The sequence below is a fragment of the Muscardinus avellanarius genome (genome assembly GCF_963383645.1).
Source record: "Muscardinus avellanarius genome assembly, chromosome: 10".
In the NCBI taxonomy this organism is placed as follows: domain Eukaryota; kingdom Metazoa; phylum Chordata; class Mammalia; order Rodentia; family Gliridae; genus Muscardinus; species Muscardinus avellanarius.
In genome coordinates this window covers 77753895-77776340 of record NC_137796.1, presented here as the reverse complement: position 1 = coordinate 77776340, position 22446 = coordinate 77753895, and the positions used below count along the sequence as shown (strand labels likewise).

Genomic DNA, 22446 nt, shown 5'->3' with positions numbered 1-22446 from the left:
TTGGAGCTTGCTGAGGGGTTAAGCCAGTGCTGGGGCCAGTGAGGCCGGTATCGGAGCCTTCTGTGAGGCAAGGCCATTATTGAGGTCTCTGAGGCCGGGATGGGAGCCTGCCGAGGGGTTAGGCTGGTGCTGGGGCCAGTGAGGCCGGGATTGAAGCCTGCCATGAGGCAAGGCCAGTGCTGGAGCCTCCGAGGCCGGGATCAGAGCCTGCTGAGGGGTTAGGCCGGTGCCAGGGCCACTGGCCGGCATCGGAGCCTTCCTTGAGGCAAGGCTGCTATTGAGGCCTCTGAGGCCAGGATCGGAGCCTGCCAAGGGGTCAGGCTGGTGCCAGGGCCAGCGTGGCTGGGATCGGAGCTTGCCATGAGGCAAGGCCAGTGCTGGGGCCTTCAAGGCTGGGATTGGAGCCTGCTGAGGGGTTAGGCTGGTGCCAGGGCCACTGGCCAGCACCGGATCCTTCCATGAGGCAAAGCCGCTACTGAGGCCTCTGAGGTCATGATCGGAGCCTGCCGAGGGGTTAGGCCGGTGCTGGGGCCAGCGAGGCCCTGATTGGAGCCTGCTGAGGGGTTGGGCCGGTGCTGGGGCCAGTGAGGCCAGGATCGGAGCCTGCTGTGAGGCAAGGCCGGTGCTGGGGCCTCTGAGGCCGGGATCAGAGCCTGCCGAGGGGTTAGGCCAGTGCTGGGGCCAACGAGGTCAGGATTGGAGCATGCCGTGAGGCAAGGCTGGTGTGGGGCCTCCGAGGCTGGGATCAGAGCCTGCTGAGGGGTTCGGCCAGTGCCAGGGCCACTAGCCAGCATCAGAGCCTTCTGTGAGGCAAGGCCGCTATTGAGGCCTCTGAGGTCAGAATCGGAGCCTGCCAAGGGCTTAGGCTGGTGATGGGGCCAGCAAGGCCGGGATCGGAGCCTGCCGTGAGGCAAGGACGGTGCTGGGGCCTCTGAGGCTGGATCAGAGCCTGCCGAGGGGTTAGGCCAGTGCTGGGGCCAGCGAGGCCAGTATTGAAGCCTGCCACGAGGCAAGGCCGGTGCTGGAGCCTCCGAGGCCGGGATCAGAGCCTGCCAAGGGGTTAGGCCAGTGCTGGGGCCACCGAAGCCGGGATCGAAGCTTGCCATAAGGCAAGGCCGGTGCTGGAGCCTCCGAGGCTGGGATCAGAGCCTGCTGAGGGGTTAGGCTGGTGCCAGGGCCACTGGCCGGCATCAGAGCCTTCCGTGAGGTAAGGCCACTATTGAGGTTTCTGAGGCCAGGATTGGAGCCTGCCGAGGGGTTAGGCCGGTGCTGGGGCCAACGAGGCCGGCATTGGAGCCTGCCATGAGGCAAGGCCGGTGCTGGGGCCTCCGAGGCCGGGATTGAAGCCTGCCAAGGGGTTAGGCTGGTGCTGGGGCCAACGGCCAGCATCGGAGCCTTCCGTGAGGCAAGGCCATTATTGAGGTCTCAGATGCCGGGATCGGAGCCTGCTGAGGGGTTAGTCCGATGTCGGGGCCATCGGCTAACATCAGAGCCTGCCGTGAGGAAGGCTGGTGCTGGGTCCTCTGAGGCTGGGATCGGAGCCAGCTGAGGGTTTAGGCCAGTGTCGGGGCCAGCGAGGCCAGAGCAGGGGCTTCCCATGAGGCAAGGCCGCTACTTGAGCCAGTGAGGTCTGGATCAGTCCACTGGGTAGCCCGGCCACAACTGGGGCCATCAGGAGTGGTATCGGTATTGCAACGCGGCATACACAGAGAAATATCACAGAAAATTAAAACCAGATGCTTCCCCTAATCAGCAATAACTAGGAGGAAACGGGCAACAGGAAGTGGTCGAGCTATAGAAAGGGCCCTATAGTGAGGCAATTAGGGTGACCAATCAGAGGGTATGGAATAGGGGAGGATGGAGCCTCTTTAAAAAGCAGGAGGTACATAAACATATGTATCAAAGTTAATCACCAAACAAGCATGGGATCGAGGGAGGGGGAGGGAGTGGGATGGGGACTGGATGAGGGCTAATTGGATGATGTGTGCTTGTATATCCTCTCAAGTCTTATATTCCAATGTGATGTATAATTACAATGCACCAATAAAAATAAATTAAAAAATAAAAATAAAGTGTTTCTTGCAAGCAGCATATAGATAAATTCTGGTTTTTAATCCATGTTTCCACTTTATGTCTTTTTATTGGGGAGATGAGACCAGTTACTTTGGAGAGATAATTTTTAATTCCTAACATGTTAAAATTTTACTTCTGTTTGAAATACTGTTTGTTCTTCTCTTCTTAGTTGTCTGCTAGATGGAAATCCTTGTTTCTTTGGTTCTGAGGTGCATTACTAATTTCTTCTTTTCAGTTAATCTCTTTGAGTATTTTTTCTAGTGATAGTTTTAAATACATAAATTCCTTCTGCTTCTGTTTGTCCTGGAAGATTTTTAGTTTCCCATCTAATTTCAGTGATAGTTTTGCAAAATGGGAAATTATTGGCTAGAAGTTTTCTTTCAGAGTTTGGAATATGTTACTCCAGGCCCTTCTAGCTTTCATGACTTGGTTTGGGAAGTCTGGAGTGATTCTAATTGGCTTGCCTCTGAATGTCACTTAGCCTTTGTTTTTGTTGCCTTTAAAATTCTCTCCTTGACTTCTACATTGGTCATTTTGACTATTATGTGGCATGGGGAACCTTTTCTCTGATTTTGTTTGAAGGGGGTTCTATAAATTTTCTGTACATGTGTGTCAATCTCTTGCTCTATGTTTGGAAATTTTTCTGCTATTACTTCTTTGAAAAGATTGTTGATTGGTTTCACCTTTTTTACCCTCCTCTATGCCAATTATTCTTAGGTTAGCTATTTTTAGATGTGCCCATATTTTTTCAATGTCTAATTCTTGCAATTCCTGCTGTCAAATTGTTTTTTCACGTTAATTTTTAAAGTAGAAATATGGGCTTGGTATATTGTTGCACACATGTAATTTCATCTTTCTTTCTTTCTTTCTTTCTTTCTTTCTTTCTTTCTTTCTTTCTTTCTTTTTTTTTTGTGGTGGTACTTGGGTTCCTGAAAATGCTTCTACCTCCGGGCTACACTCCCAGACCTATTTTTTATATTTTTATTTGGAAACAGGGTCTCTTAAGCCGGCAAGGCTGGCTTTGAACCTATGTGATCCTCCTGTCTCCACCTCCCAAGCACAGGGATTACAAGTGTGCACCACCATGCCCAGCCTGAAATTTCAACTATTTCTGAGGCCGAGGCAGGAGGATCACAAGTTTGAGGCCAGCCTGGGAAATTTAGTGTGACCTGTCTCAAAATAAAAAGTGCTGGGGATACAGCTCAGTATTAGAATGCCCCTAGGTTTGAACTCCAGTACCAAGAGGTAAAATATGTATCTTTTTTTTTTTTTTGGTAGTACTGGGGATGGAACCCAGAGGCTTTCTACCTCTGGGCTATATACCCCAGACCTATTTTATATTTTATTTGGAAACAGGGTCTCACTAAGTTGCTGAGAGCCTCACTAAGTAGCTGAGGCTGGCTTCGAACTTGCGCGATCCTCCTGTCTCAGCCTTCCAAGCGCGGGGATTACAAGCGTGCACCACCATGCCCAGCTCAAAATATGTATCTTTAAACACTGAAATTTTATTCAAGATGGGGATATATTGCCACTCTCAAAGATACATAGAAATTGAACTGAGGAAAGGAAAAGCAAATTCCTGCTTCAACTGACACTTAAGTTGGTCACATGATACCATAAGATATATGCATTGTAAAAGTGCACATATGTACTGATGAAAGATCAGAAGAAAATCTATGTCACTATTAAAAATATTTTTCTTTTGCCAGGCGTGGTGGTGCATGCTTATAATCCCCGCGCTTGGGAGGTGGAGACAGGAGGATCACACATGTTCGAAGCCACCCTCGCTGGCTTTAAGAGACCCTGCTTCCAAATTTAAAAAACATAAAAAACAGGTGTCTGGGAGTGTAGCCTGGAGGTAGAAAGGTTTCCAGGAACCCAAGTACCACCAAAAAAAATTTTCTTTCTTATGCTATCTTTTCTCAATTCCTCCCATTCTTTGTCATACTCCACCTTTTCCTTCTCTCCTTCCTTTTTTTTCTATTCTCCCCCTTTTCTTCCTTAATCTTTCAAAAACGTTTTTTCTTCTCTTCCCTCTACAAAATGGTTAAAGTCAGACAGATTACAAGGTCAAATGTTACTTTTCATATTCACTGAATTTCACTGACTTTCTTGCTTATCTCCTCTGAGTTATAAATTACTGAAAATTTGAATCTGTGTCTTATCCCGATCTTATTACCTAATATTTGATTATATGAAAAAACATTGATTTGGAAAGGTGGAAGGAACATAAAAAATATGCTTTTAAAATTCCTTAATGTAGCCAGGCATGGTGGCGCATGCTTGGAATTCCCCTGCTTTGGAGGCAGAGACAGGAGGATCATGTAGGTTCGAAGCTAGACTCGCTGGCTTAAGAGATTCTGTTTCCAAATTTAAAAAATATATAAAATAGGTCTGGGAGTGTTGCCCGGAGGTAGAAGGGTTTCCAGGAACCCCAATACCACAAAAAATTCCCTAATGTATATGAAGTACATTCACACATGGCTCACACTTGTAATCCCAGCATTTGGGAGGCTGAGACTGGAGGATCGCGGTTCACAGACAGCCTCAGCTACTTAGTGAGGCCCTCTGCAACTCAGTGAGACCCAGTTTCAAAATAAAGAATAAAAAATAGGGTAGGGGCTGTAGCTCAGAGGTTGAATGTCCCTGGATTCCATCCCCAGACCCCCCCCAAAGAAAATAAAAATAAAATAAAATAAACTGCATGATCAAGCTCCTAACACATTTAAACATGTATTATCTGGTTAATGAATGAACCACAGAGAATAGTGAGTGGTCCCTGAGTTTAAAGTTGTGAAGTTACAGGAGGTAGAAGTGCTGAGTGTAGAGGATACACAGAAGTTCTGTGGCCAGAAAACAAAGAATTCAGTCAATTGTAGTAGTCGTCCAAAAATTACTAGATACAGAATCAGTGTTGACACTAGGGACACCAAGCCATTTAGAACAAAGTCTAAGTGCTCAAGCCAGCTGGCATGCCAAACAATGCCTTAAACACTCCATTCTCAATTTTGTTTACCAATACAATAAGAAAATACTCTTTCCACAGTAAAAAAAAAAAATGCATCCAAAGGCCAACTGTCACTACAAATTCCAAGATACACATTCTGAAATCACCTGCAAGAGAGAATTTCTCAGATGTCTAGAGACCAGATGACGGCTTTGGAAGAGGCACCAATTATGAGAAGGCTGACCACAGACAGCAGCCAGTGACAGGACCCAGAAGACCTGTGCTCTATCCTATATTCAGTGAGGCTGCCTGGACCATCAGATAAGAGGATTTCTCAGGATATCAACATACACTCTTAAAATAGCACTGAAGAAACGAGAAAAAAACCTTTAACAAAATGTAAGATGGAAATGTTTTCTAAATCTTTCAGTAAATTAAGAGAGTGAATGGGGACTGTATAGGAAAGCTAAAAGGAGTAAATAGCCTCCACACCTGAAAAAAGATAGTGTTTTATAAATTATAAAAGTTATATTCAGTCATCAAAAATATATGTTTGTATAATGTGATAGTGAATCATTTAAAATTTACTGCAAACAAAGCATCGGATTAAAATAAAAGTAATATGTGATACACTTGTTTGTAAATATACATAGGTAAAGAAATATATTTTATATCCTAAGCTATACCCCAACCTTATATCATATAATGAAAGAGATTTATCTTAATGTCTTGGGGATATATTTGATCCATGTTTCATTTTTCTGAAGTAAGATTTGAGCAGTTTCAAAAATTCTCACTTTGTACGGAAGGAAAAATTTGAAAAACAAAAAGTCAGACAGGCATAGTGATGCACATCTATAAATCCAGCCTATGAGAGATTGAGACAGAAGAATTGTGGGTTCAAAGACAGTCTCAGCATATTAGTGAGACACTTTTTCAAAGGGTAAAAAATTTGATGCTCTCCCTAATATGCGTAAGCTAGGGAGAAAAAGTGTCATAGAAGGAACTCTAGACAAAGAAGGAGAAACCATGGATGAGCAAATAATGTGGCTTAACTGAGGGGGATGAGAGAGAGGAAGAAGAAAATTCCCTAATGTACATGAAGTAGATTCACAAACATATCAAAGTTGATCACTAGGCAAAACATGAGAAAGAAGGAGGAGGGAAGGAATGGGTGGTAATTGAAGAAGGGCTAAATGAGTAATGTTTGCATGTATGCCTCTGCCGTCTTTTACTTTATTAAGATGTATGACAAAAATGCAAGGCACCAATAAAAATGAAAATAAAGAAATAAAAGTGCTAAGGTGCAACTCAGAGGTAGAATGCTCCTAGGTTTAAAACTCTTTACACAAAAAAAGGATATGGATTCAAATGAATAGATTCAGAGGAATTAATGTATGTCATCTCCAGTAAGAGACATCATAATATCTTTTTACCAGCCTGGTTAAGGGTGGGTTGCCTCTCCCAGGAACCTTGTACCTTTCAGGACAAAACTCTTCAGGTTCTGGCCAGTGTTTTGGATCATTTTGAAGAGCATAGATTGGTATAATCACTAAAATCCCTTTGGGAATGAACACTCCATTAAGTTCCACATCTTTCTTACAGACTCTCTCAAGTCTGTTAACAATTGGATATAATCTGAGAGTTTCATCCACCACCATGTCCAGATACTCCATCTCTCCCAGAATGTCATAGGTGGGTAGTGCCTTTAAAGAAAGAAACAAAACTTGATTAACAGATATTCATATTTTTCTTTTAATTCAGTCTAGGCAATACCATTGAAATGTTAGGCATTCCAAAGAATGAATTATATTGGTAAAAGACCTAAGCACTTACAAAGAATTTTAATTTTTAATTAATAGTATGATGGTTATTTATCATGCCTTTTAATGTGCTTGCTGTGTGAAATCATTGTGAGTATTAGAGAAATTTAGGACAATCTCACACTGGGGCCTATAATCTTCAGCACTGCTTTCAATCTCTTTTTTCCTTCTCATGTGAACAAACAGGACAGACTATGATTATTAGTCAAGTAAAAAATGCTAAAGTTCTTGTCACATGTCAAAAAAGATACCATATGTCTGTATCAAGGAAATATGGAAAAAAATAAGTCCCCTGTTTTACATAAGGCTTTTCACTTTTTAAATCCTGCTTTGTAACTCTTTTGGTGGTATATTTAAAACTTAAGAAATGCACTATATTAAAGTGACACTCTATAAATAATTTAGAAAGAAATTAGACACTGTCTACACCATTATGAAAAAAGGTTAGAGTTGGATGCCATCAGAATACATATATTCATTTTTAGTGAAAATTCTAAGAAAGGATAGGGGGCTACATTTATCCCCATTCTCTGTTTCAGGGCCAGTTTTCTGGCTGGTGCGTCAGGGCTTAACTGTGAACTCCAAAGATGCTTTGTGTCCACATCACTAAAAAACCAGCCCCACCAACCCCAGCATCCAGGTCTATTCACACTCAAGAGGGAAGGCATTTTCTTGCTTTACCACTATCTCTAAGACTGGAGTGTGCAGATGTGTGGAGCAGAGTAGAATCAGCTGGGACAATACCAGTCTTGCTCAGTTGACAGCCAGGCCAGAGTTTCTGCGGCAATTTCAGTATAGATAAGTATACAGACATTTCATCAAAAAGCTCATTGTTACATGCAATAGAGGTTTTGTGAATAATTCTCTGTATTATTTTGCTAAAAGCTAAGGAAAATACCAGGTCCAGTGCCTTATTACAAAAATCTCCTTTTTATACAAATAACATTTATTTCTATGCTCTTCAGATGCTTCATAGTGATGGTGAAATAATTCAAAGTTGGTTCCACTTGTAAAAGTTCTTTCAAATGACAAAGAGGCAATCTTGTTGTGGTTTCATCTCTGCCCTCACTCTCCAAGTTCCTTCCACCCACCTTATTGGGCAAAGCTGCATCAATCTCCTGCTGCAGTTTCTTCTGGACATCAGGGTGAGTGGCCACTGCATACATAATGAAAGAAAGAGCATTGCTTGTGGTCTCATAGCCAGCAAGAATAAACATGATTGACTGGGCCGTGATCTCCACATCAGTGAGTGCTAAAGGAGATGAAACATTTAAAAATCAAACATCAGCATAGCACATCATAGTATAGATTAAGAGAAAGTCAAATTTAGCTCTTACACACCCAGTGAGAAACATGGAAAAGCAATTTCTTTACACTGAGTTTTCACTCTGATATTTATCTTCGAGAGGCAGGAAAAAAATTATTTTAATCCAGTTAGTCCCAATGTCTGCACAACTTATACCTATCTATTCCTCCTCCTGCAATCCTCACTAGTACTATAGCTGGGAAATATCAAAAGATAATATTGCCAAAAGAAAGGGAAGATGGCGACCAAGTAAAGCAGCATCTACACATACTGCTGACATTTGATCTCAATAGCTTCAAAAATAACACCTTATAGACCCAGAAAATACTATCAATAGAGAAATAAAAGCTATAAATACAAGGGACTGAGAAAAAAAGACTAGAAGAACAACCAGAGAGCAGAATTGAAACCTCCCTGATGTGCATGTCATGGCTGCTGCCAACCCATTGCCATCTTACCTCACAGAACCAGATTCCAGTGATACAAATAAGGAGCTGAATTGACCAGTTGTAGTCCAGACAGTTGTAATTCAGCAGTTCTTTCAGCACATAGACCAGCTAGAATTCCCAGCAGCCAGGCCATCACACTCTCCAGGGATTCAGAGCAGAGATCAAAACCAGAAAACAAATCTCCAGCTCCACAGCCAAGGATGTGGCCTCAGTTTTATATTGCCAGCAGTGGCAGTGAGTTCACCACACCCATGAAATCTCCAGCCCAGCACTCACCACAATCAAAACTGAAATAATGGCCCCTACAGAAGAATCCCAGTGCTGCACACCCAGGGACTCACACAGCTTTGATACACTTCTTGGGTCTGAGATCTTGCAATTCAACAGAGTGAAGGAGTAGTGGTGGCAGAAATTACCACACCCTACTTGCAGTTCCCAGAAAGAAAACACCCAGCCTGGTACCATCAGTGTCTTGCACAGCAGCGACTATCTCCTAGGGTCTGAGACTTTGTGATAAAACCCAAAGAAGGAGTGGTGGCAGCTGAGATTACCACACCCTCCAGAGATCCAGTACACAATAAGTGAAGTCAAGGTGATCCGGAGAAGAACCCAGAGAAGGTGGGAGCAGGATCTGCTGTTGATCATATCAGAAGCTCAGACTGACTCAGGCTTTTATCAGTGGAAAGTATGGGGGTGTTTTTTGTGCATTTTTTGGGATTTTGTTTCATTTTTATTTGTTTTGTTTTGTTTTTTTACACCCTCTTTTCAAATCCTCTCCCAAGCTTCTTCCCTTGTACGTGCTAACTCTTTTCTCTCTCTTTTCTGTCTTTTCTCTTCATTTTATCACATCCTTGTCTTGTATTAAATCCATTTCATATCACTATACCAGAAACTCTACATTGGTTAATAGAATACTACTACATTTGTACTATCTATAATCTCTAGTATATACTACCTTACCAAATTCATACATTCATACTATTCTACCCTATCTGAGACCTTACCCTATTCTACCATTTACTCCTTCACTTCCCTCCTTAATCAACCTTCACTGTTGAGTAAAATACAAATTGCCCTTTGATATACCAGATGACACCTAGAGACAGAGAGAAATCTACCAAAAGCAACAGGTAGAAACTTCTGAAATTATGGGAAGGAGAAACAACAATGGAGCAATGAGTTCTCACAACCCCACAATAACAGAACCTGATAACAGAGAAATGAGAGATCTCCAGATCAAATAAGGAATATAACTGTAGAAATAATGCAGAATGTCAGGAAAGAATTTAGAGAGTCTGAAAGAAATAAAGGATGCAGCGGGAAGATGGCGATCGAGAAAAGCAGGGCTTAAGAGCCCAGCTAACAACCAATCTCTATTACCACAAAATCAGCGCCTTTCATAGCCAGAAAACACCATCACCAGAGAAACAAAAAAATGTAATTACAAGGGACAGAGAAAAGAGGGCTGAAAAAATGGGACACCAGAAAAAAAAAAAAAAAACGGACTGCAGTGCTGTGGCCAGAGCCGCGGTGCAGAGCGGCAGGCGCCATCTTTCCTTGCAGCGCCAGCCCCAGAGAGGAGGGGGACTCAGAACAGAGCTCAGAGCCACAGAGGAGATACGCCGGCCTCACGCCCGAAATGCGGCAGCAGCGAGTTTACCGTACTGCTACGGCTACAGACCAACACACTCAACCGCCCACCAGGCTCCAGAGAGAAGTGGTGGACAGCGAATTGAGGTGAGCCACTGCAGAACAGCCGGGTGGGATTCAGAAGATTTTTCGGCGCAGGGAGCATCTAAAGCTCCCAGTGGCTGGGCTCAGCACATGCTTCAGGGACTCAGAGCGGAGCTCAAAACCAGAGAAGAAATACACCAGACTCACAGCCAAGGGCATGGCAGCGGCACCATATTGCCACCGGCGGCAGCAGCAGCGAATTCACCGAGTCCACTACAGCTCGATCTGCGTACTCAACAAACAGTGAGTCAAATTGCGGGCCCCAGAGGAGAAATCCCAGTACTGCACTCCCAAGGACTTATCCCAGTGGGGGAATGGCGGTGGCAGAGATATCACACCATAGGAGAATGCCCAACCTGGAACCCCCCATAGTCTAAAGCAACCTCTATCGACTCCCTGGGTCTGAGACTGTGCTACAACCCAGTAAAGGAGTAGTGGGGTCTGAGATACAGACTCGAGATCCAGAGCATCTTAAGTGAAGTCATAGTGACCCAAGGGAAGAACCCAGAGAAGGCAAAAACTTCCTAAATCATGGGAAAGGGGAATAACAGTGGAGCAATGAATGCCCACAACCCCACAACATCAGAACCTGATAAAACAGAAATTCAGAGATTTCTAGAAGATCAAATCAGGAAAATAACTATAGAAATAATAGAGGTGTTTCGAAAAGAATTCAGAGAGAGCCAAAAAGAGATAAAGGATGCAATCAATGAAGTAAAGGCCTCAATTCAAAGTATAAACAACCGTATGACCACATGGAGAATAGAATCTCACTCTTGGAAGATGATCACTCCAAAAATAAATGCATAGTTTCTAATTTAGAAAAAATATCTGACAGTAGGAATCTGACATTGAAGAAATATGGACCCACTTTAAGAAAGCTAACCTAAGATTAATTGGAATAGATGAGGGAAAAGAAGGAGAAACCAAAAGGATCAACAATCTCTTCAAAGAAGTAATAGCAGAAAAATTTCCAAACATAGAGCAAGAGTCAATACACAGGTCCAGGAAACTTATAGAACTCCCTTTAGACAGGATCACAGAAGAGGATCACCACACCACATAATTGTCAAAATGACCAATGTGGAAGCCAAGCAGAGAATCTTAAAGGCAACAAAAACAAAGGGCCAAGTGACATTCAGAGGCAAACCAATTAGAATCACTCCAGACTTCCCAAACCAAGTCATGAGAGCCAGAAGGGCTTGGAGTAACATATTCCAAACTCTGAAAGAAAACAACTTCCAGCCAAAAATTTCCTACCCAGCAAAACTTTCTATCAAATTAGATGGGGAAATAAGAAGCTTCCATGACAAACAGAAACTGAATAAATTTATGTCTTCAAAACCAGTGCTAGAGAAAATACTCAAAGAGATTAACTACAAAGAAGAAATAGGTAACACACACCAGAACCAAAGAAACAAGATTTTCCATCCAACAGACAACTAAGATTGGTTATCTGTGGAGATTCATTATTTATGTTATTCTTTTACCTACCTCTAAATTGTATTGTTTGCTTTTATTGTTGCTAATTTTTAGGATTTCTAGTTGGAATATTAATATACCTTCAGATATAGCATTCTATCAGTATCCCATTCTATAAGTAACTTTTAACTCTGTTTACATTTTCTTTGGATATACAATATTTTTTTAGGGAGTTTGTTTACCCTTTTGTTGACTGTGCCATTGAAATCATATCCACTGCCAATTTCTATGTTGTGAGGTTTTATGACCCAGATTTTCTTCTAAAAGTTTATAGTCTTAAGATGTATATTTAGGTATTTTATATCTATTTTGAGTTAATATTTGTATATGGTGTTAGATAAGGGTCCAATTTTATTATTTTTCATGTAATTATTATTTTTCATCAATATTTAGTTAAAAGATTATTATTTCCTCCACCAAATGTTCACGGAAACCTTGTCAAAAATAACTTGACAATATATGGAAGAATTAATCTCTAGGCTTTTATTTTTTATATATCTGCCTTTAGAACAGTACTACACTGTTTCAATTATTGTAGCTTTATATGGTTTGAAATCAGAAAATATACATCTTCTAGCTTTGTTCTTTTGAGATAATTTTGAGTATCTAGAGTCCATATTCCATATTAGGATAGATTTTTTCTGAAAAATAAATAAATAAATGTATGATAGTTTCACCTAAAAAAAAGAAAAAATATTCTCTGGTATATAAATATTCTCTTGTATATAAATAAGAAAGCAAAAAGAAATATTGAAATGTTATCTTTAAGTCATCAAAAGCTTGGTATCAGACAAACAATACTGTTATGTGAGATTATCATTGTTAATTTTGGATAAATTGCTATAAAGTAGATGTCAACCACTAAGCCAAGCATGGGAAGGAGGAATGGGGAGGGAATGGGGTGGGGATCGGGTAGGGGCTAACTGGGTGATGTGTGCATGTATGTCTACAAAAGGTTTTTTTATATCCCATTATGATGTATGAATACAGTGCACCAATAAAATAAATAAATAAAAATACAAAAACATTTTGGCAACCAAAAAAAAGGAAATCAATCCATGTAATTCATCATATAAACAGAAACAAAACAAAAATCACATGATCATTTCAATTGATGTTGAAAAAGCATTTGATAAAATTCAACATCCATTTATGATAAAAGCACTGCAGAGAACTAGAATAGAGGGAAGATATCTCACCATCATAAAGGCAATCTACAATAAGCCCACAGCCAACATCATATTAAATGGGGAAAAATGTCAAGAATTTCCCCTAAAAACTGGAACAAGACAAGGATGTTCATTATCACCACTTCTCTTCAACATAGTACTAGAGACTCTAGCCAGAGCAATAAGGCAAGAAAAGGAAATCAAAGGAGTACAAATAGGAAAAGAAGAACTCAAACTTTCAGTATTTGCAGATGACATGATACTATATTTAGAAAACCCAACAAACTCAAACATAAGACTTATAGAACTGATCAACAAATTCAGCAAAGTGTCTGGATACAAAATCAATCTTTAAAAATCAGAAGCTTTTCTGTACACCAATCATAAATCCACTGAAAAAGAAATTCAGAAAACACTTCCACTCAGGATGTCCCACACAAAAAAAATAAAATACTTAGGAATAAATTTAACCAAGGAGGTAAAATATCTCTACAAATAAACTATAAAACATTGAAAAAAGAAATCAAAGAAGATCTTAGAAGATGGAAAGACCTGCCATGTTTTTATGGATAGGCAAAATAAATATCATTAAAATGGCCATCCTTCCAAAAGTGATCTACAGATTCAATGCAATGCCCATTAAACTACCAAGATCATTCCTCACAGACATAGAAAAATTAGTCCTTAAATTTACTTGGAATAACAAAAAGTCCAGGATAACCAAAATAGTTCTCAGCAACAAAAACCATGCTGGAAGAATCACAATACCTGATTTTAAACTATACTACAAAGCCATTGTAATAAAAACAGCATGGTACTGGCACAAAAACAGATACATTGACCTATGGAGCAGAATAGAAGATCCAGAAACAAGCTCACACATTTTAAGCCAATTGATTTTTGACCAAGGGGCCAACAACATACACTGTTCAAAAAATGGTTTTGATAAAACTGGTTAACCATATGCAGAAAATTGGAAACTAATCCCACTCTCTCACCCTGCACAAGAGTCCATTTAACATTGATCAAAGACTTGTAAATTAAACTGGAGACCTTGAAGCTCCTTAAAGAGGGTGTAGGTTCAACACTGCAACACAAAGGCACAGATAAACACTTTTTCAACAAGACCCCAAAGGCACAACAAATTAAAAGGTGAATCAATATGTGGGATTGCATGAAACTGAAGAGAATTCTCAGATAATGGGAACAAATTTACCATTTGATCCAGTATACCACTTCTGGGTATCTACCCAAAAGAAAGGAAACCAAACTACCAAACTAATGCATGTGTATCTATGTTCATAGCTGCACAATTCACCATAGCCAAATGATGGAACTAGCCAAGATGTCCATTAACAGATGAATGGATTACAAAACTGTGGGATATGTACACAATGGAATTTTACTCAGCCATAAAGAAAAACACAACTGCAGCATTATCAGGGAAATGGATGGGACTAGAGGACATTATGCTAAGCAAGATTAGTCAGTAGCAAAAAGTTAGAAGTTGGATGCTTTCCCTAACATATGAAAGCTAAGGTGAAATGGGTCATAGAAGGAATTCCAGGTTAAAAAGGAGATCCTATAGAGGAGCAAATAAGGCAACCTAACTGTTGGGATGGGAGGAGGAAAAGGAAACTCTTTAAAGCACATGATTTACTTATTCATATCATAGTCCACCACTAAGCCAAGCAGGGGAGGGAGAGATGGGGAGAGATTGGAGTGGGGACTTGGTGGGGAGTGGCTGAGTGATGTCTACACAAGTTTTTTTACCCCGTTATAATGTAAAAATACAATGCTACCAATAAAAATTTGAAAAAAAAAAGACGGAAAGATCTGCTTTGCTCTTAGATAGGAAGAATAAATATTATCAAAATGGTCATTCTACCAAAAATGATCTACAGAGTCAATGCAATCTCTATCATAATACCAATATCATGCTGGGCATTGTGGTGCATGCATGTAATCCCTGCGCTTTGGAGACAGAGACTGGTGGATCATTCAGGTTCTAAGCCACTCTCACTGGCTTAAGACACCCTGTTTCCAAATAAAAAATATAAAAAATAGGTGTCTGGGAGTATAGCCCGGAGGTATAAGGGTTTAGAGGAATTCCAGTACCACCAAAAAAAATACCAATATCATTTTTCAAAGATGTAGAAAAAAATTAGTCATAGATTTCATATGGAAAAACAAAAGACCTAGAATAGCTAAAGCAATCCTCCACAATAGGAACAATGCAGGAGGCATCACAATTACTGACTTCAAATTATACTACAGAGATATAGTAATCAAAACAGTATGGTAAAACAGCATGGTAAAAATAGATACATAGACCAATGGAACAGAACAGAAACAAACTCATACACTTATAATCAATTGATTTTCAACAAAGATGCCAGACATATATGGTGAAAAAAGATAGCCTTTTCAACAAATGGTGTTGGGAAAACTGTTTATCCAGTCATAGAAAAATGGAACTAAATCCTTACCCCTCATCCTGCAGAGGAGTAAGCTCTAGTTGGATCAAAGACCTGGAAGTTACGCCAGAGACTGTGAAGCTACTAGAGAATGGCAAAAGTCCAACACTCTAATATATAGGCACAGGTAGTAACTTCTTAAACAAAACCCCCAAAGTTCAGGATATGAAAAAAAGAATTAATAAATGGGATGGCATTAAATTAAAAACTTTCTTCTCATCAAAAGAAACCATCAATGCTGGGCATGGTGACACATGCTTGTAATCCCCACATTTGGGAGGCAGAGACCGGAGGATCGCGCATGTTCAAAGCCAGCCGCACTGGCTTAAGAGACCCTGTTTCCAAATAAAACGCATAAAAATAGGTCTGGGAGTGTAGCTCAGAGGTAGAAGGGTTTCCAGAAACCCCAATACCACACACACAAAAAAAATCAAAAGTCCAAAGAGAAAACCTACAGAATGGGAGATCTTTGTCAGTCATCCCCCTGATAGAGTACTAATATCTAGAATTTTAAAAAAAGAATTTGAAAACTTTATACTAAAAAAGCCAATCAACAAATGAACAAATAAACTGAATAAACAGTTCACAAAAAATAAAAATGGCCAATATATACATGAAAAAATGTTCAACATCATTAGCAATCAAGGAGATGCAAATCAAAACTACACTGAAATTCCATATAACCTCAATCAGAATGGTAATCATCAAGAAGTAAAAAATTAATAAATGTTGGTGAAGTTGTGGGGAAATTAGAACTCTTCTACATGATTGGTGGGATTACAAATTAGTTCAGCCTCTATGGAGAACAGTGTGGAGATTCCTCAGAAAACTGGGAATGGACCCACCATGTTAATCTGGCTATACCACTCCTGGGTATCTTTCCAAAGAAATTAAAACCAGAGAATTACAGTAACATATGCATACCCATATTTATAGCAGCACAATTCACAACAGCCAAATTACAGAACCAGGCTTCTGGGAAGATGGCGACCGAGAAAAGCGGGGCTTAAGAGCCCCGCTAACAACAAATCTCCATTACCACAAAATCAGCACCTTTCATAGCCAGAAAACACCATCACCAGTGAAACAAAAAATCACCAGGCTCCAGAGAGAAAGCAGACTGAGAACAGAGCCACAGAGGAGATACACCGGCCTCACGCCTGAGGCCGCGGCAGATGCGTCAGCAGCGCCATACTGCCGGCGGCACCAGCGAATTCACGGGACGGCTACAGCAAGCCGAGGTGAGGCACTGCGGAACAGCCAGACGGGATTTCTCCACGCAGAGAGCATCTAAAGCTCCCAGTGGCCGAGCTCAGCACACGCTGCAGGGATTCAGAGTGGAAATCAAAACCAAGAAGAAAAACACCAGCCCCACAGCCGAGGGCGTAGCAGCGGCGCCATATTGCCACCGGCGGCAGCAGCACCGAATTCAGCGAGGCCAGTACAGCTACATCTGCGTACTCAAGAACAGTGAGTCAAATTGCGGGCCACAGAGGAGAAATCCCAGTACTGTACTCCCTGGGACTTGACCCAGTGGGGGAGGGGCGGTGGCAGAGATATCACACCATAGGAGAACGTGCAACCTGGCACCCCCCACAGTCTAAAGCAGCCTCTATCGACTCTCTGGGTCAGAGACTCTGTGATACAACCCAGTAAAGGAGTAGTGGGGTCTGAGATACTACTGACTCGAGATCCAGAACACCTTAAGTGAAGTCATAGCGACCCAAGGGAAGAACCCAGAGAAGGCACAAACTTCCGAAATCATGGGAAAGAGGAATAATACTGGAGCAATAAATGCCCACAACCCCACAACATCAGAACCCGATAAAAGAAAATCAGATATTTCTAGAAGATCAAATCAGGAAAATAACTTTAGAAATAATAGAGGTGCTTCGAAAAGAACTCAGAGAGAGCCAAAAAGAGATAAAGGATGCAATGAATGAAGTAAAGGCCTCAATTCAAAGCACAAACAACCGATTAGAACACATGGGGAACAGAATCTCGCTCTTAGAAGATGAGCAATCCAAAAATGAACGCATAGTTTCTAATCTAAAAAAAATATCCGACAGCAGGAATCTGATATTGAAGAAATATGGGCCCATTTTAAGAGAGCTAACCTAAGAATAATTGGAATAGAGGAGGGAAAAGAAAGTGAAACCAAAGGGATCAACAATCTCTTCAAGGAAGTAATAGCAGAAAATTTTCAGACATAGAGCAAGAGGTCGATACACAGGTCCAGGAAACTTATAGAACTCCCTTTAGACAGGATCGGAGAAGAGGATCCCCATGCCACATAATTGTCAAAATGACCAATGTGGAAGCCAAGCAGAGAATCTTAATGGTAACAAAAGCAAAGGGCCAAGTGACATTCAGAGGCAAACCAATTAGAATCATTCCAGACTTCCCAAACCAAGTTATGAGAGCCAGAAGGGCTTGGAGTAACATATTCCAAACTCTGAAAGAAAACAACTTCCAGCCAAAAATTTCCTACCCAGCAAAACTTTCTATCAAATTAGATGGAGAAATAAGAAGCTTCCATGACAAACAGAAACTGAAGGAATTTATGTCTTCAAAACCAGCACTAGAGAAAATACTCAAAGAGATTAACTACAAAGAAGAAATAGATAACACACTCCAGAACTGGAGAAACAAGATTTTCCATCCAACAGACAACTAAGATTGGTTATCTGTGGAGATTCATTATTTATGTTAGTCTTTTACCTATCTCTAAATGGTATTGTTTGCCTTTATTGTTGTTAATTTTTAGGATTTCTAGTTGGGATATTAATATACCTTCAGATATAGCAATTGGAAATATTTTATCCCATTCTATTAGTAACTGTTAACTCTGTTTACATTGTCTTTGGATATACAATATTTTTTTTATTTTTTAGGGAGTTTGTATACTCCTCTGTTGCCTGTGCCATTGAAATCATAACCAAGAAATCACTATTATCTATTTTGAGTTAGTATTTGTATATGGGATTAGGTAAGGGTCCAATTTTATTCTTTTCCATGTAATTATTATTTTTTAACAATATTTAGTTAAAAGATTAATATTTCCACCACCAAATGTTCGTGGAAACCTTGTCAAAAATAACTTGACAATATAGGGAAGAATTTATCTCTAGGCTTTTATTTAACTCCAATGGTTTATATATCTGCCTTCAGAATAGTACTACACTGTTTCAATTATTGTAGCTTTATATGGTTTGAAATCAGAAAATACATATCTTCTAGCTTTGTTCTTTTTCAAGATCGTTTTGGGTACCTAGAGTCCATATTTCACAGTAGGATAGATTTTTTTCTGAAAAATAAATATATAAATATATGATAGTTTCACCTAAAAAATAGAAAAAAATATTCTCTGGTAAGAAAGAAAGCAAAAAGAAATATTGAAATGTTATCTTTAAGTCATCAAAAGCTTGGTATCAGACAAATAAAACTGTTATGTGAGATTATCATTTTTAATTTTAGATAAATTGCCATAATACTAGATGTCAACTACTAAGCCAAGCATGGGAGGGAGGGATAGGGAGAGAATGGGGTGGGGATTGGGTGGGGGCTGACTGGGAAAAGTGTGCATGTATATCTACAAAAGTATGTATCCTACTATGATGTATGAATACAGTGCACCAATAAAAAAATAATAATAAAAAAATAAAAAATAATAAAATCAAAAATAAAATAAAATAAAACAAAAAAATTACAGAACCAACCTAGGTGTCTATAAACAGATGAATAGATTACAAAATTATTGGAAATATATAGTATGGAATTCTACTCATCAATAGAGAACAAAATTATGTCATTTGCAAGAAAATGGAAGGATCTGGAGAACATTTGTCAAGTGATAGTATCCAGCCACAGAAAGCAGAGGGTCAAACATTTTCTCTAATACACCAAAGCTAGGGAGTAATTAGGATACCAGAGAGACTCCAGATAATGGAGGAGAAGCCTCAGTGGAGCCGGGAAAGTATTCTAAGAGGAGGAAACAGTGAGGTTCTTTAATAGAATTACTACCATCACCTACACATAAAATATGAAAATACCAATGTCAATATCAGTACTCTGTATGAGGAAGAGTGGACATGGGGAGGCAATGGCAGGGGTGGAGACACTAAGTGCTATATGCATGTATATGTCACTGTCAGCATGATTTACATTATTATATGAAGACTGTAAATTATCAATAAAAGCATACTAAAAATAAAAAGGAAAAAAACAAAAAATAATATTGCTATCTAACATATGCCATATTATCAGTATACCACTGAAATTTTTATAAAGTACCTTAGCTATAAGAAAAAATGGGGAGACTTGGTCCCTCAGGAAACTTTAAATTATTCTATCAAAAACATATCTAAAAATTGTTAAGAAAGTTTGTAATAATAAGGCTTCATTGTGTGGTAAATTCAAGAATCATCCATCTAAACATGTTTGGGGAACACAGGGAACAATACTGGACTACAGAGAAACTCTGACTCTAAATTAGTTGTCCATAAACCAGTATGGTGGCCCATGTCTGTAACTCCTGTACATGGAATGTTGAAACAGAAGAATTTTATGCACATCCTAGGTGGAGAAGAAGATATTTTACCTTTGAGAACCATTAAGTAATAGAAATGAATGTACAAAATTCATAGAACAATGAATGTATAAAATTTATAGAACAATTTATAAAAATTAGAAACAAAAAATAAAATAGAAAATGGGTCTACAGAAGGGTATTGGGCATAAAATATAAACAATAGGATCAGGTGAGTGGAATTATCAGTGCCTATTCAACAATGAATGTTGTTTCCACAGTGCATGGCCCCATTAGAAACTTTTGTTAGATCAAAAAGAGGGAGGGAAGCAGGGAATGAGAGAGAAAGGCAGAGAGAGAGGAAATTATCTATAGATAGATGTGTAGAAGCATATGTAGACAAATATGTGTTCACAGTGCTATACAAATATTAGTCTATCTCTGCTCTAGAATCCATTGAAAATGGGTAAGATATTTATAGGGTAATTATCAAACCATTGGAAGCTTGGATTTGACAATAATGGAAATGTTGTGTTGGTAGCATACAGCCATATGTCTTTCTGAAATTTGGCAGAATTTCTCCTCTGCATGGGAAACTTCCTACTCATTTCCAGAATAATCCCTCCCTCTGAGCTTATCTGTCAGTAGACTAATGGAGCATCCTTGATTACCTTTATGGGGCTCTGAGTCTTTGAAATTCTGGGAGTTCAGCATCAACTGAAGAAAATCCACTCGGTTCTGGAAAGAGAAATTTCAAAGAAAGAAGGTCACTCATGAGGTCAGAAGTAAATAAGTACAGAACACAAACACCTGAAAATTTGGGTCCTATAAGCCCAGAATTTGGGCTGAGCATGTCTGATCAACAACAACAAAAAAAAATTCATCAGCAATCTTTGGAAACAAAGATGTTTTCTGAATGAAAATCAGCTGTGGTTCCCAAGGTTTTTGGTTTTGCTCTCCCTTGTCCTAGTCTTCTCTGGTTTCTAAACACAGCTTCCTGGCAAGAGAGTGGATGAATCTTTCCTGTCACACTTGCTAGCTCACTAAGAGGGCCAGATTTTAATCCTATCTCATCTCCAGCCTTAAGTTAAGGAATGGCCTCCTGGATTTCCTTGTTGCCATTTCTACAAATTCTTACCAGGGTTTAGTGTGTGTGTGTGTGTGTGTGTGTGTGTGTGTGTGTGTGTGTGTGTGTGTCTTGAGATGCTCCAAGCTCACAGAACACTATAAAAATCTCAGTGAACCTGGAGTAACAATCCTGGGTCTGAGACCTGCAGACATCATTCTTTGCCAATATAAAACATGGTGACATTATAGTACCATTCAAATAATGTTTAAAAATATTTTACACCCTGTTAGTCACAAAAAGTAAAAAATGATATACTCTCCCTAATATGTGAAAGCTTACAGGAGGAACTCTAGACAAAGTGAAATCATAAATGAGCAAATAAGGTGACCTAATCGTGGGTGATGGGAAGGGAGAAGAGGGAAATTCCCTATTGTACATGATGTACATTCATAAACTGTCAATGTCAATTACTAAGCCAAACATGAGAAGGTATGTATTCCTCTACCATTTTGTACCCCATTAAGATGCACAACTACAAAACACCAATAAAAATAATGAAATAATTTACATCTCTGAATAAAGTTTTGAGGAAAAGAGTAGAAAGATTTCTATTTCAGCAATACTAAATCCATAGCATGATAATTTTTATTCTTATTCTTAAATGTTAAACACTGTGTATCAAGTTCCTCTTATCAATTTTCCCAAACTTGACCTTCTTCGCTACCCAATATAAATGCTCTCCTGCTCAAACCTAGAATCCTCCATCAACCTTTAACAAATACAGATAAAATACACAAATTTTATGTGAGTCCAATACATTATCAAGAAATGAACATACTCATGTTTACCACAGAGTCATATTTTACCTTCTGTCTACCATCAAGACGATTTTTCTTCATCTTTTTTACAAATTGCTGGAAAAATCTTGTAGAGTCTTTTGGAAAAATGGAAATATTTAACTTCTCAAATATTGGAGTAAGGAATGGAAAGATCACTACAGAGAAAAAAATAAGTATTAATTAAAAGGCAAAATGTAGCTGGAGGAATTGCACAATCTAAAAAACTTATATAGCATATGCTCCTCAACTACTGTGGATGAAGTCAGAAATCAAGCACAGAGAGAAAACTGGGAAACTCATAAATATAAGGAAATCAAATGATGCATTCAATAATGACTAAAGGGCCATAGACCTCAAAAGACCAATTAAAAATTCTTTTCTGGAGACTTCCAGAAAGATGGTGACTGAGAAAAGCGGCATTTATGAGTCCTGCTAACACTCAATCTCTATTGCCACAAAATTAGTGCTTTTCATAGCCAGAAATAACTATCAGCAGAGAAATAGGAACTGTAAATACAAGGGACAGAGAAAATGAAGACTAGAAGAACAA

At 39.6% G+C, this 22446-nt stretch overlaps 1 protein-coding gene across 1 annotated transcript in view; it reads right to left on the bottom strand.

The window, feature by feature from the left end:
• The window catches only part of LOC308268737 (cytochrome P450 3A2-like), a gene marked incomplete at its 3' end in the record, with an annotated part of 78396 nt that overhangs the window by 8444 nt on the left and 47506 nt on the right, over positions 1-22446 (bottom strand). Inside the window, exons 7-10 of the mRNA XM_080703845.1 lie at positions 21924-22051; positions 20660-20726; positions 7935-8095; positions 6500-6726 (exon numbers count right to left, since the gene is read on the bottom strand). Coding sequence (XP_080559971.1) covers positions 6500-6726; positions 7935-8095; positions 20660-20726; positions 21924-22051 — 583 coding nt within the window. The remainder of the gene's footprint in view (positions 1-6499; positions 6727-7934; positions 8096-20659; positions 20727-21923; positions 22052-22446) is intronic.